Genomic DNA, 17219 nt, shown 5'->3' on the forward strand with positions numbered 1-17219 from the left:
CGTAGATTCCTATAGGGAATTACTACATTCAAAAATAACTATTTTAATTACATTTTTCCTAAGAAAGTTTTTCACGTAGCCCCATCCTCTCCAAGGGTGCTAAGAAGGAATGGACATTCTTTCCAACCCTCGTGTGTTGTCCTAAGGAGCCATGTAGTGGATTTCTGCATACTTCAGCTTGTTGGTCTGTATTTCTCTGGATCGATAAGCAGACATGAGAACACGAGAGATGCGGCACCTGGATAAGACCCCAGTTCATCCATCCAAACATTCTGTCTCTGCTGTTGGCACCAAGGGACATTTTGAGGAACGGAGAAGCCCAAGGAGAGCATAGAGTTCCGAATACCAAGAGCTATTTACCATAAATATTTCATTTCCTTCAATAAGAACTCATTATTGACGCAGCTGTGATGACTGCACAGGAGCACCAACTGCGAGTGGTAGGCTCTTGCCTCTGCAAAGAGGCCTCCTTCTCTCTGTGGCCATGCCTGTGGCCTGAGATCTCAGCATTATCCCTGGGATCACTGTATTTTCTACAGTAGCTGCTGGCTCAGGCACTTGAGCAGCGTGGATGCCATGGCTTTTTATTATTGATAAAGAAATATGTTTCTAGTTCATCGAATTACATTTCAGGGCCCTGCCAGGCCATAATTCTATGTAACTAATGACTGGGGTTCTTCAGTTGCAAAGAATGTCTGTTCCCTTCCAGGAGAAAAGCTTGTGGGATGGTTGTTTAGAATCTTCTGCCAATATGGACATGAGAAAAAGAGCTCTGGAGTGGAAACCAAGGAGCTTGTCATGGGCATTGGACCAACTTCGGCGCCGTGAAAAAGGGGCAAAGACAGTCTCCCAACCTGCATTCAGGAGGGAGGTGGTTCCGTGCTGCTGTTGACAATGCAGGATGCGTCACTTGTCTATAAATGCATGGAACTGAGACCATTACTGGAGGGATAATTCACCTGAATATGGATGAATTCTCTGCTGGAAAGACTAACCCTTGTTGAAACGGAGGGGTGCAAGAGTGCAAAATTCCTAGCTCCCTCTGTCTAAATATGGATTTGCCAGCAGTAGGCCCTGAGGCAAACTCAAGTACAAGTTTATTTTGGAGATGATTTAGATTAGGGAAGTTGGGAGGTGAGACAGGGAGGGGAAGGCAGCCAGTCAAAGGAGTGTTACAAAACCAGTGGTCACTCTGGGTAGCTAGAGCTAAATCCTGCTGAGGACTAGCAAACAGTGCAGAACATGCCTCAGTTCTCGCTGCCAAGTGGTGAGGGAGCTGGGGTACTTATACACCCACCTCCCATCAGACTTTGGTGGAGGGCTTCCCCTGGGGCAAAGAGCCATAAATATTCTCCACCTCACCCAGCCTGCAGGATCTGGGCAAAGCACTGGTCCTCAGCTTTGGAGAAAGCTCCCAGGCAAAGAGATGCAAGTGCTGGGTGTTGCCCAGCCTGAAAATGGTAGGACCTGGGAAGGTGGGCACTGATGCCTTGGAAAACACCCCTGTCCCTATTTCCCCTTCTCCATTATTTGAGTGAAAGGAGATACCATTTGATCATACTTACCTGATTCTAGGTACTAGAATATTTTATAAGTATCATCACAATGAATCTTCATAATAACCACATAAACTAGGATTGTTTTCATTCTCTCAATTTGCACATTAAGAAATTAAGTCTGGAAAAGGTTTAGGAATTTTTTCCAAGGCCACAGAACTCATGAGTGGTGAAAGAGGGCTTCAAATCCAGGTGTTCAGGCTCTTAGAAAACCCTGGCTGCCTGAGGTAAGCAGATGTCACTGCATAAGCATTTGGCTGAAACAACCTTTATCAGCGAATTTGATTGGTGGTATCTTTTTGGGTAATAGTTTGAAGAGCCCTCGATTGAGACTCCTGGTTACCATGGCCTGTGTTACATCCTCCTTCATGGAGATGCTGTTCACGACCGTGTTTCCACATACACATCAACTCATTTGAGTCCAGAACTTCATTTCTGGGTTTTGAAAGGAAGGACTTGTGCCCTTAAAAGTCAAGACAAAAAAATGGTCCGTTTGCCTTCTCTAACACAGAGGGACTGACATGCTAGGAAGTCAGACCCCAACTATGATGGCTGCTCCATCAACATGGTGTGAACGTGGGCTGGGCACTTGCCTCCTTTAGCCTTTGTTTGCTCATTATAAGTTGAGAATAATGATTCCTATCCCATAGAAGCTATGAAAAAGTGGTAAATACATATTTACAGTACTCCATAAAAGTTAGTTCTGTGCTTCAATTCAGGATACTTAAATTATTGGTGTGATTTCAGGGTTGAGGGTTCCCTTTCTCCCAGCCTAACACTTTGTTCACTCATCTGTTAACTCCTCAGTGATCAGGATTGTGCATCCTTCATCCTTCCAGGGCTGGGGTTGAGTATGGTACCCAGAGCATGTTAAGGGCTAAATTAGTACATATTGTTTGCACAGTTTTTATTTGTTAGTAAATTTTCCAATATTATTGACGGTCTTTAGAACGAGGCGCAAATTCCAGTGATGACCTCACAGCAGCCTGCACCCTTCTCTTACCATCAGGCTCCCCCTTGTACCCTCGTGTTCTACTCAGCCTCACTGAGCCTGAAGTGCCTAAAAGTTTTCTTTTTTTAAAATTTTTATTGGAGTATCGTTGATTTACAATGTTGTGTTAGTTTCTGCTGTACAGCAAAGTGATTCAGGTATACATATACATGTATCCACTCTTTTTTTTTTTAAGATTCTTTTCCCATATAGGCCATTACAGAGTATTCAATAGAGTTCCCTGTGCTATACAGTAGGTCCTTATTAGTTATCTATTTTATATATGGTAGTGTATAAATGTCAGTCCCAATCTCCCAATTTATCCCTCCCCACCCCTTAACCCCTGGTAACCATAAGTTTGTTTCCTACATCTGTGACTCTATTTCTGTTTTGTAAATAAGTTCATTTGTACCCCTTTTTAAGATTCCATATATAAGCGATACCATATGATATTTGTCTTTCTGTGTCTGACCTACTTCAGTCAGTACCACAATCTCTAGGTCTATCCCTGTTGCTGCAAATGGCATTATTTTGTTCTTTGTTATGGCAAGTGATATTCCATTGTACATATCTTCCCCATCTTCGTTATCCATTCATCTGTTGATGGACTTTTAGGTTGCTTCCATGTTCTGGCTATTGTAAATAGTGCTGCAAAAAACATTGGGGTGCATGTATCTTTTTGAATTATGGTTTTCTCTGGGTATATGCCCAGGAGTGGGATTGCTGGGTCCTATGGTAGTTATATTTTTAGTTTTTAAGGAACCTCCATACTGTTCTCCATAGTATTTATACCAATTTACATTCCCACCAACAGTGTCGGAGAGGTCCCTTTTCTCCATACCCTCTCCAGCATTTATTGTTTATAGATTTTTTGATGATGGCCATTCTGACTGGTGTGAGCTGAGCCTGAAACTTTTCAAGTTGTGAATACATACACTTTCACAGATTCTTTTGCAGATAATTTTGTTGAGGGGCTTTCAATCATGACAAATGTGTTGATTTAATCAACAAACATTCATTAAGCAACTGTTCTGTTGCAGGCACTTAGCTAGGCCCAGGGGATGCGGAGAAGAATAAATCTTCTCCATCCTTACCCAGCCTCCCCCAGCCCAGTGGAGAAGACAGGGGAAACCAAAGGTTGCCTTGATGCCTTGCATGCAAAATCCTTTGGGGTTGCTAAGGACGTGTTTGCTATTGTGTTGCTCAGAGTGGGCTTGGATATGCTGAGTAACAAATAGCCCCAAGTCTCAGTGGCCAAGAAGACTACAAATGCTGTTTATTACCCATGCTACCAAATGTGCATGTCAGGGGGTGGGATTTTGATATCAGTTACTCAGGGACCCAGGCTGATGGAAGATTCATGCTGACAGATGTTTCCATGAAGACTTAGCCAAGAGCACACAAGGTAGTGAGTCAGACACTGGCTGTGAATTTCTGCCCAGAAAGCACAGACAGCCTGTCGTTTAGTTTACATTTCATTAACCAAAGCACAGTGCATCGCCCCACCTAACCACACAGGGGGCCTAGACGCATGCTCCTTCCAGGTCTTGGAACAGGAAGAAATGGGATATTTGTCCACAGCCTGCAAAGCCACACAAGTTGGAATCCAGTTGTTGGGTGTTTTATTGAATTGTTCCCCCCCCCCCCAGTGTCATTTCTCAGCTAATGATTCTGTTCAGGATGCACACAAAAGCTGTGTCCTGGGAGAAAGGCTCTCTGAGTTCATTCACTTGGTATTTGTCATTCTCTTTCGTGGACGTGGGTCTGGTGGGCGCTGCCCAGAGAGAGGTCCTGCCCTCCAGGAGCTCACAGGGTGGTTGAGTCCAAGGTACGAGTGCAGTTTGTTGGAAAGTCATGTGTTGGGTACATACACAATATGACAGGGTCACCAAAAGAGGGTCAAGAAGGCTCTGTGGGAGGCTGAGTGTTACCACACCTGGCAGACTGGGTTTTCCCAATGTTCATGCCAGGGGCCAGGGGGCAGCAGGCTTTACCGGGGGTTGGGAGCGGGGGGAGCACCAGGACAGATGAAAGTGTCTAAAATAGAAGCACGTAGTCACCCACTGCTGCAGGGAGGAGTTGGGTGGTGTCAGGACCTCAGTTCTCGGTGGGATCCCCAAGGGGCCAGTTAGTCAAGATGCTCTGGGTATTTTGTGATAAAAATTTAAAAACCTGGGATGAGAGAAGGGTGTTGTGTTGGTTACAGAGGCCTTTCACTCAGGTGTTTTAAGGGAGCTGGGCCTTTTCAAGTGTGTTCACCTTCATCTTGGGCGGCTCCATTTGATCAATGTGCAATTAGTACATCTAAAGATGCCATGAAAGTCCCTGCTGCATTAAAAAAACAAACAAACAGACAAACAAACCTCTCCATCCCCTTCAGACCTCCATTTAGATTCATCAAACTCAGGCCTCAAGAGAGCGGCCAGGAGAAAGAAGCTGGCCGCTGACTGCCGTTGCCTTGGTAAGGGGAATCTGCTCCCTCCAGGCTCTGTGGTTTCCATGGGAACAGCACTGCTTGCCTCTGCCAGCCCCGGGGCTGGTGAGATGTACTGGAAAGAAAATTGGGGGAGAGAAAGAGAGGAGCAGGAAGGGACTTTGAGAATTTTGAAGGTATTTGGGGGAACCCCCAGCTGGATGTGACTGTTCCCAGCATGACACAGAGACCTCGCACCCAGCAGCCCAAACCTGGGTAGCACCTACCAGAGGCTCAGGCACTTATGCAGCTCCTTTGGACTAAACACCGTCCTGGAGAAACAGACACCTGACGCAAGGCAGGCAGGAGTTCGTGATCAGTGGATTTTAACAGCGACACCGCGGAGAATGTGTCCTCGGCCCCCTGCCAGGCAGCATCCCACCATCATTACAGTTAACAAGAATGGCGACAGGTACCCAGGAAGCATGGCGGGAGGTGTTTCACACACCCTGTCTCTGCCCAGCAGCCCTGCATGGATGGCATCCACATACCATCTCACCGATGAGGGAGGTGGGCTCAGAGAGGGCAAAAATAACCCATGAGTGGTATAGATGGGAGCTAAACCCAGCCCTAAATCCCCATGGTGGGCGAAATCTAACCAACAGCCCCAGGAAAACATTAAGTTCCTAACGATGAGTGAGCACCCTAGGTCAGGTGTTGATTAAGAATACACACTGCTATATGTAAAACCAACAGCCAACAAGGACCTACTGTATAGCACAGGGAACTCTGCTCAATATCCTGTAATAACCTAAATGGGAAAAGAATTTGAAAAAGAATAGATACATGTATCTGTATAACTGAATCACCTTGCTGTACACCTGAAACTAACAGCACATTGTTAATCAACTATACTTCAATATAAAATAAACATGTTTTAAAGTTTGAATAAAAGAAAATTTAAAAAAAAAACTTAAAAAAAGAAAAGAAATGCCCTTGGTTCTTCTGGATTTGGATGCAAGAAGCACCGCCAAGTGGAGGGCCGCTGGGATGGCATCAGCACCTCCATCAGCTCTGCAGGACGTGCTGGAGGCCCCACCTGGTTTTACAGATGAAGAAACGGAAGCCAAGAAGCCCTGGGCAGAGCTTCCAGTCCATGGGCCACCCTGTCTCCATACACTCTTCTTGGGCCGCTGCAGCTCTTCTGAAGCTGTTTCTGGGGTGTGTTTGTGGCCCAGAGTCTGTGCCGGCCTCGGGTGGGGGTTGCTCGGCCTCAGAGAGGCAAGCTCAGCTGCTGCTGGCAGCTCTTTCCTTGAACCAACGGGCCAGCCGGGCAAGGCTGCCTCACCACATTCCCGGTCAGTGTCCTGGTCCCCTCCCTTCAGGGCTCTTCATCCTGCTGACACGTATTAGGCACCTGCTGTATGCACTGAACATACGGTGTGCGTGGACTGGAGGGAGCCGTGACGAGGAACCACAGCCATCTTTCAGATGGGCCGGCAGGCGGATGGAGGCCCAGAGAGTTGACGTGACATGTTGACAGAGGCTACACCATGGGAGGCCTGGAAGTGAGCCTCACTTCTGCAGGTGCGAAGCTGAGGTGCCTTTCCTGGGCCCAGGCTGACCCCTCCTTAGGGAGATGGAACACCAACATACCAGACTGCTTTGGAACCAGGACAAAGCAACACTGCATGAAATAACAGGGTGTGTGTTGGTAGGCGCTGTGTGGGGTGCATGGGAGGGGCTGATGAGATGAGTGATGAGCACTGGGGGCCTCCTCCCCCCAACAAAGCTACCGCCCCAGTGGGTCTCTGGTGACGGGGCTGCTCCTGAGTCACGTCCGCTGTGGCCAGGGTCATCTGCTACTGCCCTTTGCAAATGAGCCAGACAAACTCCTAACGTGGTGGATTCGATGCTTAATCCGAGAACACATTACAGTGCAGCTCACCACGGTGCGCTCTGAACACCGGGGCGCTGCCGTGCTGCACTCAAGAATGCACATCCCAGCGACGGTTTACCGGACATTTAGCCTGGGCCCAGGGCCTCCCTTCCCTGCCTCCACCCCACGCCTGCCGCTGTGTGCTGACACCAGTATGCATGAGCAAGCCAAGGGCTCTCGCTCCTGTTCATAGCGACACTCCGTCCCTCATCCCTTCTGTTCCCGCACAGGGAGCTTGGAAGATCACGGGGATGGGGTGCAGCAGGCATCACCACGCCAGACGCGAGGGTGCTTTCTTCATACACCTGTGACTCTCTCTAGGGCCTTCTCTGGTTCCAGGAACACACCTGATTTGGCCAGAGCAGAGCTGAGCAGAAGTGTTACGGGATCCGCCCTAAAGTGATTAGGACACCTTAAATACAACAGATGGGGGTCCGTGGACAGCCCAGGGCCTATAGTGTCTCCCAGGGGGGCCCTGGCAAGTCTGAGCCTGCGTATCCGCTCCTTCCCTTCCTTATCTCACCTCTCCACTCCCTTGTGGGATCACCTGCTGACCTTCAAACCCTTGTCTGGGGACCTGCTCTGGAGGGGCCCAGCTGTGAAGGAAGCTCATCTCTTGGAGGGCAAGAGGAGAGGGACCCAGCTCAGCTGTTAAAAGAAATCTGTTCTCGTGACTTTTTTCCAAAAGATGATGTATCTCTAAGAGGGAGTGTAAAATATCTGCAGTATTCTCTGCACGTTGTGCATCAGCTCTTTGAAATCTCTGCAAGAATGTCATCAGCAGCCCAATGCATGCTTTCAGAGGAGCTGCTGGGAGGGGGCAGTCGGAGCAGGACCTGTGTCAGGTGAGGCTTCCCAGGTGTACTTCACCTGGCCATTCTGCCCACACGGCTGGGAACCACCAAGTAAGAATCCTGTTGTTATTCTGGAAGCAAACCAACTTGAAAGCATTTAGCTGACTCTCCTCTACCTTCTGTCCCCCCGCTCCCCCACTGACCCCCTGCCACCCACCCTTTGTCCCAGCCACTGCCCAGCCACCTTCAGCTCAGTGAGGAGGTCTGGCAGGGCTGACTACTCTGTTCACAGCCCCCAGCCCCCCTGCTGCTGCCCTGGGATCATCTCATAGAGAATTTCACTAATTTTCTCACAGCCTGTCATGGGTTCTGACAGGAGGTAGGCACCCTTGACTGAGGACTAGGAGTTTCCAGCTGATGAATCAGACAGCAGGCCAGGAAGAGCAGATCAAGATGGCGACACTGCCAAGCCCCCCCACTCCCCAGAAAGAGAGAGGAGGGTCCCTGAGCAGTGAGGAAGGAGGAGCCTGGTGGAGAGTGTTGTGGTCCCAATCTCCACCCCCCTACCCCCGACCCCTGCCCAGCACCTGCTTGGCCAGGACTTTGGACAGTGCTCAGCCCCTCCAGAGCCAGCACTGGGCTCTGTAGGTCCTTCCCCATCCAAGGGCACAGCCCTTAGCCTGGGCCTATCCAAGAGCCCCAGCCAGGTCCCAGGATTGGCTAGGCATGCAGACCTCCGCTGAGATCCTCCCCTACTGAAACTCAAAGCCCAGAGGATCCACCTGGTCATGGTCCTTCCACTCCTCCACTCACTGTTGAGCACCAAGGGATTTAAAATCAGAATGCCTGAATTCAGAACATATATGTATCACTTACTGACACAGTACCCTTGATCGAACCATTCCTGTGGGCCCTGGTAGAGAGGCAAGGATGACAGAGCTGGCATGGTATGGGCACCTTGCAGACGCAAACTGGCAGGTTTGCCTGCACCATGGTTTTCACTCCCTTCCTCTGCTGCCCTCAGCTGGGGGCGTAGGAGGTAAGGGAGAAGCTGGCTTCCATGTATCAGCACCAGAGGTACCTCTGTTGCAGAAATCGATCCCACGAGAAACCAAGCACCACACTCGGAGGGTTGGAGAACTCAGGTTTATTGAGCCTGCGGCCCCAGATGAGCTAACGTTCCAAAATTCTGGGCACCATTCTATTGCCCAGAATTCTCTCCTTATATAGCTTAAAACACATAGCTACAATTGGCATTAATTGATTGGCTACAGTTGGCATTAATTGATTGGATTAATTGATTGGCTACTCAGTTTCCATAGGTTACAGGTGATTACAGAGCATGGGAGTTGCTAGGGGTTACATGCAAAGGGTTTTCAAACAAAGGCGAGCAGGCATAAAGCTATGAACTCCAAATTTCCCTCATCATTCCCCCCTCTTGACGCCCCTAAAAATCTTTATAAGGCATCAACTTCTTGGTCACCTTGACCCATGGGTTGATAACCTCTCAGGGCCAGAAGGTGTAACTAGTCTCTACAAGGCAGGATGTCATCGTAACCCTGATTTTCAGATGTCCCTTGTCGAATTCCTCAAGCTTCCACCATGCATAGACCAGTCAGCCCTGGGGTGACTGGAGCAGGGTTGAAGCTCTTAGGCTGGATTTGGTTGTCTCCATAGGAAGACCCGAAGTAGCTGGTTTGGATAAGCTTTTGCAGTCCAGCTCTCACCCTTCTAGAGGCGCTGCTTTCTTCACCCGGGTGTGGTGGATCCACGGTGTTATTCCTGTAACTTTAACAGCAGTAGGGGTCACCAGGACGACCATGTGAGGGCCCGTCCAAACTGGCTGAAGTGGTTCCTTCCTCCAATCTTTTACCCATACCTCATCTCCTGGCTGATAGGGATGAAGCCAATTGCCCAAGGGAATGGGAGTCCTTTCTAGGGCTTCTCGGGTAATATGGCAAAAGACCTTTCCCAGGGCCTGGAGGTGTCGAGACATCTCCAGGTCAGCTAGTTTTGGGGGTCTCCTTTGAGTCTCCCTACCACTGGGAGGGAGTTCTCCCATATAAGATTTCAAAGGGAGAATAGCCTGAGGACCTCATGGTGCACCAGGCTCGGAGCAAGGCTAGGGGCAGCTTGTCAATCCAGGGTAATTGGGTCTCCTGATAGAGCTTGGCTAACATAGTCATAAGGGTCCGATTCATACACTCAACTTTCCCTGAGCTTTGTGGCCTGCAAGCAGCGTGAGGCTTCCATTTGATTCCTAGTGCCTTGGACAAGGTCTGGACTATCTCAGACACAAAGGCTGGCCCATTGTCAGATCCTATGGAGAGGTAGCCCATATCTGGGGATTATGTCTTGGCCACCCCTCATGCTCTCTCGGTGCACATGGGGTAGGCCTCAGCCCATCCCGAGTAGGTGCAGACTGTCACGAGCAGATACCTATAGCCCCGGCAAGGCTTAATGTCAGTAAAGTCCACCTCTAAATCTTCAAAGGGTAACATTCCAATTGTCTGTACCCCTGGGCTGGGTCTTGGTCTTTGGCTGGCATTGTTCTGTGCACAAGTCATGCACCTAGCACTGATCTGGGCACACAGGGATGGGAGCTTAGGAACGAAACAGTAGTGGCTCAGTAGACTTTCTAACACAGTTTTCCCTAAGTGAGTTGTCTCGTGGTGTTATTTTACTAGCTGAACGGCTGTAGTACCAGGAACAAAGAGCCTGTGGTCTGGAAGCTTCCACCAGCCTTCCTTCCCCTTAGTTCCTCCCTCATTTAAAGCCCATTGGTCTTCTTCTATGGTATACCTCAGAGATGAAGGCAATTCTGGTGCCAAGAGGATTTCGGAGTTGGGTTCAAGGCTCACTGTAGGATTCGGTTGAGTGGCTGCCTCTTTGGATGACTGCCACCTAGGAGGGCTTCCAAATTGCCTCTGACAACTGAAGGACTTCTTCTTTGTTTTTGATCTCTTTTCCCCCTGCTGTTAGTAGTCCACTTTCTTTGTAGATGCCTCCATGTACATGTAAAGTAGCAAAAGCATATCTTGAGTCTGTGTAGATGTTGGCTCGCTTCCCTTGGGCCTGCCTCATCACCTGGATGAGGGCCCATAGTTCAGCCCATTGTGCTGACCACCCCTGGGGCAAGGGCTCAGCTCTTACTATTTCATCTGTTGTTGTTATGGCATAGCCTGCTTTGCGTTGTCCTTCCTGGACGAAACTGCTTAAATACAAGAATTCGTGAGTCACCAAGTGCCCCCCAAGGTGACACGAGTGGGCTTTATAGAATGAGCAAGCAGTCTTATCTCCTGTGGCCCCAGTGACAGTTGCTGTCCGACCTGTAAGGGGAGCCACAGGTGTGGTCACTGGTGTCCACCATGAAAGTCATTGATTGGCCCCCAATTTTCATCGCAACCGTTTTGGCTCCTGGGGGCCCAAGCTGCTGGATCTATTGTACCAGCTGGTGCCTGCTCTTGGAGCCATCTCTGAGCCTCTGATAGAATCTGGCAGCATTCCTCAGTGTTGAAGAGAGTCAGGAGGAGATGGCGACAGTCATCCCAGGTAGGTTGGTGGGTGTGAAAAATGGACTCAAGGAGGTCAATCATTGCTTGTCACTTCTCCAAATAGGATGGGGTATGGTGTTTCCAGTTGAGGAGGTCAGTAGTACTGAAGGGCTGATAATAAAGGACCGGGTGTCCTGGCTGAATGGAGCCGTCCTCATTGACCTGAGGAGGGCCTCGGGCCTCTGGCAACGGCATCTGCAGGGCTGTGGGTTGCTGTGCTGGTTGGCCAGCAAGGGAAGCTGCCGCGGGCTTGGAGGGGGCTCTGGATTTGGAAGCAGTGGAGACATAGAGGGCAGAGGGCTGTCTGGTAGAGGATGAGGAGGCTGAATGGGAGCTGGTGGAGCTGTTGGTATATAAGGCGGAGGCAGAGGGGGCTCTTCTTCAGGGTCCTCTTAGTGGATAACCTTGGCTGGTTTTTCTTTACTATTTCTTGAAGCTGGTTGGGCTACAAAGATTCTACACTGTCCCTGCTTATTTGCACAGAACCGAACCCAGGGAGGCAGCTGAACAGCAGTTTGTAACCAGGAATCTATGTGTGGAAACTGGTCTGGGTGCCCAGGGGTCCCTGTCACCACTCGGTACACTGCTCTAACCATAGGGAGATCCAGGGTACCCTCCGTAGGCCGTCCTACCCTGAAGGTGGGCCACTCCAGTTCGCACAGCGTGCCGAGGTTTCCCATGGTCATCTTAACCACATAGTGTCTGGGAAAACCTTTCCCAAAGTTTTTCATCATACAATCCAAAACAGTTGGCTTTGAGGAATTTCCTCCCATCTTAACAAGTGAAGCCTGCTTCCTTAAACAGGAGGGAGAAGGAAAAACCCAATATACTGGCTCAGAAGGTTAGCTAAGGAAAGGGGAGGATAATCCAAAGTTGTAGGAGCTCTAAAGCAAAGGGCAATTATTCTTTTCCTCTCTGTGTATCCCACCCTGTGTTGATGGTGCAGAGACAAACAACAATGGATGCCCCCTCCGAAGAGGAGACCACTCAGATGCCCACCTGGCTGTGTCCCCGTGGGGAACTTAGGTGCCTCTTAGCTTTGGCGGGTGGTATAGAATCCCGACTTGAATCTGACTCGCAGGGAGAGACTGGGTCCCCCAGAGGCAGATAACGCCCTGAGCTGTATGAGGTCACCATGGAACCACAGGTTTGGGCCCACTCAGACTCCATGGCCACAAAGGCCGTGGAGCCACACAATCGTCCTGGAGTGAGGACGAACCAGGCTGCTCACTCACACACACATTCAGACCAGAGCTTATCACAGTGCTTCCCCTCTCCGGGCAAGTCCCTAAGTGGTGGGTGCCTCCCCCCTCTGGGAAAGTCCCTAACTGGTGGGTGCCTCCCCACTCTGGGAAGGTCTCTAACTGGTGGTCTTCTCACCGAAGACTGTAGGAGGTGATCAAGCTCCTCTTCCATCCAGACTTGGGACCTGACTGGGTTCAGTGCCCTGGGGCCTTACCTGATCCTGTGGCCACTCTTGGTGAGTTGGTCCGTCCCTCCAATGAGTCCAGCTGGGGCCTGGCCATCGGGAGAGCGGAGTACCGGTCCGAAAGAGAACCCGGAATACCATTGGGTGGCGTGCCACTTCTTTCTTTTGGGAGCTCCTTTGCTCCGACCCGGCCAAGCCACTGGTGCGGCGGCTCAAGGGGCCGGTGTGGTTGGAATCTCGCTGGGGCCTCCAAAAATGTTGCAGAAATCGATCCCATGAGAAACCAAGCACCACACTTGGAGGGTTGGAGAACTCAGGTTTATTAAGCCGGCGGAACCAGACAAGCTAACGCTCCAAAATTCTGGGCACTGTTCTAGGTGAATTCTCTGCTTATATAGGTTAAAACACATAGCTACAGTTGGCATTAATTGATTGGCTACAGTTGGCATTAATTGATTGGCTACATTTGGCATTAATTGATTGGATTAATTGATTGGCTACTCAGTTTTCATAGGTTACAGGTAATTACAGAGCATGGGAGTTGCTAGGGGTTACATGCAAAGGGTTTTCAAACAAAGGTGAGCAGGCATAAAGCTATGAATTCCAAATTTTCCTCACTACCTCGATGCCCCCTCACTGTCCCCCTCTCCTCCCCACTGATGGTAAGTGGTCTCCATACGTGATTGTTTTGCATGGCACTCATCACAGGACAGACCCTAGCTTTAGTTTCCCCAGGATGATGGCCATCCTGAGCAGTACACTAATCTGGCATACCTCCCTGTCTCTACTTCTGGGGGTAGGTGGTCAATGGGATGGTCATATTTACCCCCCAAAATGCACAACACTAAAAAGCCCCATGGCAGCTGCACAGAGAAATGCAAAGGAACAAACAGCCTACCTGCTTCCCTCTGGTGTTGGGGGAGCAGAATTTAGATCAGACCAGGTCCCCCGCTTGGAGGAGGCCCCCAGAAGGAAGAGGTCACCGGGTGGAGTAAGGTGGCAAATGGATGCTGGGAGCTGGGATCACGGCAACGAGAGTGTCACCAGCCCCGTCTGCTGGATGCGGGGCCCTTGCTGTGGACCCTCTAGCATGGTGTCCAGTCCTGCTGCCCCCCTCCCCCGCCCCGTTCCTCGTCTGCAGCACAGGGGCAGCAGGTTTCCGGGAGGGTCAGTGGGTGTGAAGTGCAGGGCACACTCCTACCAGGAGCAGAGCTCACCGCATGCACCGTTGTTAACTCTGCACAAGTCCGTGTGGCCGTCCTGCCATCAGAGCCTCCATCTCTACCCACTGCGGCTGGTCCACAGCCAGCCCATCCCACAGGTGCTGAGAGTTCATACAGACAAAGGGCACATCAGGAAGGAGCAGCAGAGCTGTGGGAGATGCCTGTCATCTTCAGAACCACAGAGTGGGGCCCAGGGTCGGCCCGGTCCAGGTACACACTGGGCCAGACTGTACCAGGAAGTCTGGGCTCTGGGTGCCCAAGGGTGAGGGACGGGCCTGCCCTACAGGGTTCCCTCTCCTTAGCTTTGTCCCACAGCAGCCATCAGTGTCCTGGCTTTGGAAAGTGGGCAGAAAGGAACATTTCTCATGGTTTCTGCCCTGAACTGAATTTCCTGGGGAGGAAAGGGCAGTGAGGTATAGAAGTGAGAGCCGGGAGGGAGGGAATTGTAAGAGGCCCAGGCCCCGCACCAGGGCAGGCGCAGGACAGAGAAAAGCAGGACAGAAGGACAGTTTAGAGCAGGGACTTAACCCTGTGTGTGCCATGGACCACTGGGTCATCCTTGAAGCCTGCAGACCTCTGCTTGGGAAAACTTTCAGTGTTTGCAAGATGTGTGAGGTGGCAGAAGGAAACCGATGCGCTGAAATGAAGTTGTTAGGGTGCTAGAAGATAGACCTGTGTGATCGCGGCGCCCGTGTTTTCTCATGAATCTTTGGTCAGAGGTGGCCGTCTCCAAGCCACCCTCACACTGAAGTGATGAGCGAGCCATGCAGATGGTGGGGCAGTGGGTCATGAACCTGTCTCCGGGGGGCAGAGCCCAGGACTTCTAGCACGACTGTGGTTTGTTGCCTCCGTTCTCATCTGGAGGAAACACCAAATTCCAGCTAGAGATTTGTGAACAGAAAGATGTAATTTTTCCTCTTCCAAGTTCATGGACCCCATAGCAGACTGAGGACCGCAGCGTTGTCCCAGACTTCCTGCCCTCAAAGTGTTGTTACCTGTACTGAGCTGGTTTTCTCTCTCTCTTCTGTAGCCCTGCACGAGTTCCCCAATGACATCTTCACCAACGAGGACAGAAGACAGGGGGCGGTGGTCCTCCATGTGCTCTGTGTAAGTACCCCTCTGGTGGCCCTGCCTGCAGGGCAGAGGGAAAGCCTGGCTGGGGAGGGCGGGGGGAGGGGGTGAACAGGGAGGTGCCCGCAGAGGTGTCTCCCCTCCTGTTCACACACCTGGTGGGGGGCCTGTGAGCCCCATAGGGGGCGATCTCCAAATGTACTTTTTAGAAAATGTTTTCTTATTGAAGTATAGTTGACTTGCAGTGTTTCAGGTGTACAACAAAATGATTCAGTTATATAGTATATATGTGTGTGTGTGTGTGTGTGTGTGTATACACACACACGTATCTATTCTTTTTCAGATTCTTTTCCATTATAGATTATCACAAGATATTGAATTTAGTTCACTGTGCTATACAGTAGGTCCTTTTTGGTTTTCTATTTTATATATAGAAGTGTGTATCCAAATGTACTGTTTGTAAGAGGCCACAGGTATGTACGCTGGAAGATACCTCGATGTTTTCTTTCCTTAATGCTCATGCCCAGGGCGTGGGCTCTGAAGTCAAGCAGAACATGGGCTCTCTCTGCTGAAAGGCCACCTTCTTGGGGAGGCCTTCCCTTCCCTACCAGCCTTTGTAAACTGCCCATCTTTCCCGTCACCCAGCTTCGCTTTTCTCCACAGTGCCCAGCACTCTGTGACGTAAGAGAATAGGGTTATTTGCTTATGTCCTGTCACCCTCACGCACACATCAGCCCCATGAGAACAGAGACACAGTTTTGCACGTGGCTTCCTTGCCAGACCTGTTCCTGGTGTGGGGCCAAAGTATTTGTTAAATTTGTGGATTAGATGTAATGGCATGTGATAGGTGGTCCATAAAAGTGTGTTCTGGCTCTTAATACCCACCCCTGCCCTAGCACTTTGTCCGCAGGCCCAGTGGACGGAAGGCCTTTGATTTTCCTTGTCCCCATTTGGAGAGTTTGGGGAGGGGGTGGGGGTGAAGTTCTCTCCAAGGAGTGGCCGCAGAACCGGAAAGACCCAGGGCAGATGCCGCACTAGGTCCGTCACTGTGCTCTCCCCTCTCGGTGTCATTTGCTCTGTCCCGCGATGCTCTTAATTCCATTCTGGCTATTTATTGCTGTGGAACAGTCTCCAAATTTAGCGACATGCCCAATAAACGCTTTCTGTCGCTCGTGGGTTCTGGGGATCAGCATTTCAGGAAGGACACAGAGGGGATGCTGGACCCCAGGATCCGGGGCCTGGGAGGGAGCGGTTTGGATGGCTGGTGGTGACGCCGACAGCTGGGGCTGGAGCCACTGCTGCTGGAAGACCCTTCCGAGACGCCTCGTCCACTTCCGTGTCTGGCGTCCATGCTGCAGCGCCCAAAGGACTAGCCGACTGGGACCGTTGACCAGAGCACCTCGGTGTGGCCCCTCCAGCCTGACTCCACGTGGCAGCTGACGGCTTGCAGAGGGAGGGTTGCAATGACAAAGAGGAAGCCCATGGCCTGAGTGGTCTGGCCTCAGAAGTCACACGCGTCACTTCTAGCAGCCTCTGTTGCAGTCACACATACACCATGACTCGAGGGAGGGCATAGAGACCTTACTCTTCCATCCACAGCTGACCTGAGTAGGTCAGTGGGCACACCCTGGGCTCTGGACTCCGACCGGACGTGGAATGGAGCCCAGTTCTGCTGTCCTTGCCTTGTGCGTGGCTTCCGGCAAGGTACTTACTCTCTGCTCCCATAGCTGCCCTAAGCGTGACTGCCTTCCTGGTCAAAGTCTTTCCCCACTTACCCTGACCCCTCAACCCGCCACTTGAAAATAAGGCACGAGGGATCTTTTGGCAGCAAAGACATTCTCTAAAAATACCAAATGATGAAGCAGGCTCTGCAGCCTCCTGCCCTCCAGGGGAATTCCAGGAACAGAACAGTTACTGTGGATGTCAGCTGCCACCCCTGACACCAGGGAGCCTTCCCTGTCGCCAGGCTGAGAAGACCCAGGCACTGCGTCGGGTCCAGAACTCCCCAGCAGCCTTAGTGCCCTGATGTCTCGACATCTGAGAGATGAGGTTTCCACTCTCAGCCCAAATGGCCTGAGCTTCTGTCTCCCAAGGCTGTGTTGTCACCAGCCGACGGCAGGGCGCTTCCTCCCCACCTCCATCTCCCTGCAGGATCCTCTGACTCCAGCTGAAGGCAGAGGAGGGTGTGTGTACCTTGTCCTTTTTGAGCCAAGGGTCCCCATGAGACCCCTGCTGTCTGTGGCAGTGTG

At 50.9% G+C, this 17219-nt stretch overlaps 1 protein-coding gene across 2 annotated transcripts in view; it reads left to right on the forward strand.

Annotated features, from left to right (window-relative positions):
- The window catches only part of SLC24A3 (solute carrier family 24 member 3), a 465173-nt gene that overhangs the window by 257548 nt on the left and 190406 nt on the right, over positions 1-17219 (forward strand). For both annotated transcript variants that reach the window (XM_057702549.1, XM_057702550.1), the window contains exon 3: positions 14930-15006. In XM_057702549.1, the coding sequence (XP_057558532.1) occupies positions 14930-15006 (77 nt within the window). The remainder of the gene's footprint in view (positions 1-14929; positions 15007-17219) is intronic.

The sequence above is a fragment of the Hippopotamus amphibius genome, chromosome 12 (genome assembly GCF_030028045.1).
Source record: "Hippopotamus amphibius kiboko isolate mHipAmp2 chromosome 12, mHipAmp2.hap2, whole genome shotgun sequence".
In the NCBI taxonomy this organism is placed as follows: Eukaryota; Metazoa; Chordata; class Mammalia; order Artiodactyla; family Hippopotamidae; genus Hippopotamus; species Hippopotamus amphibius.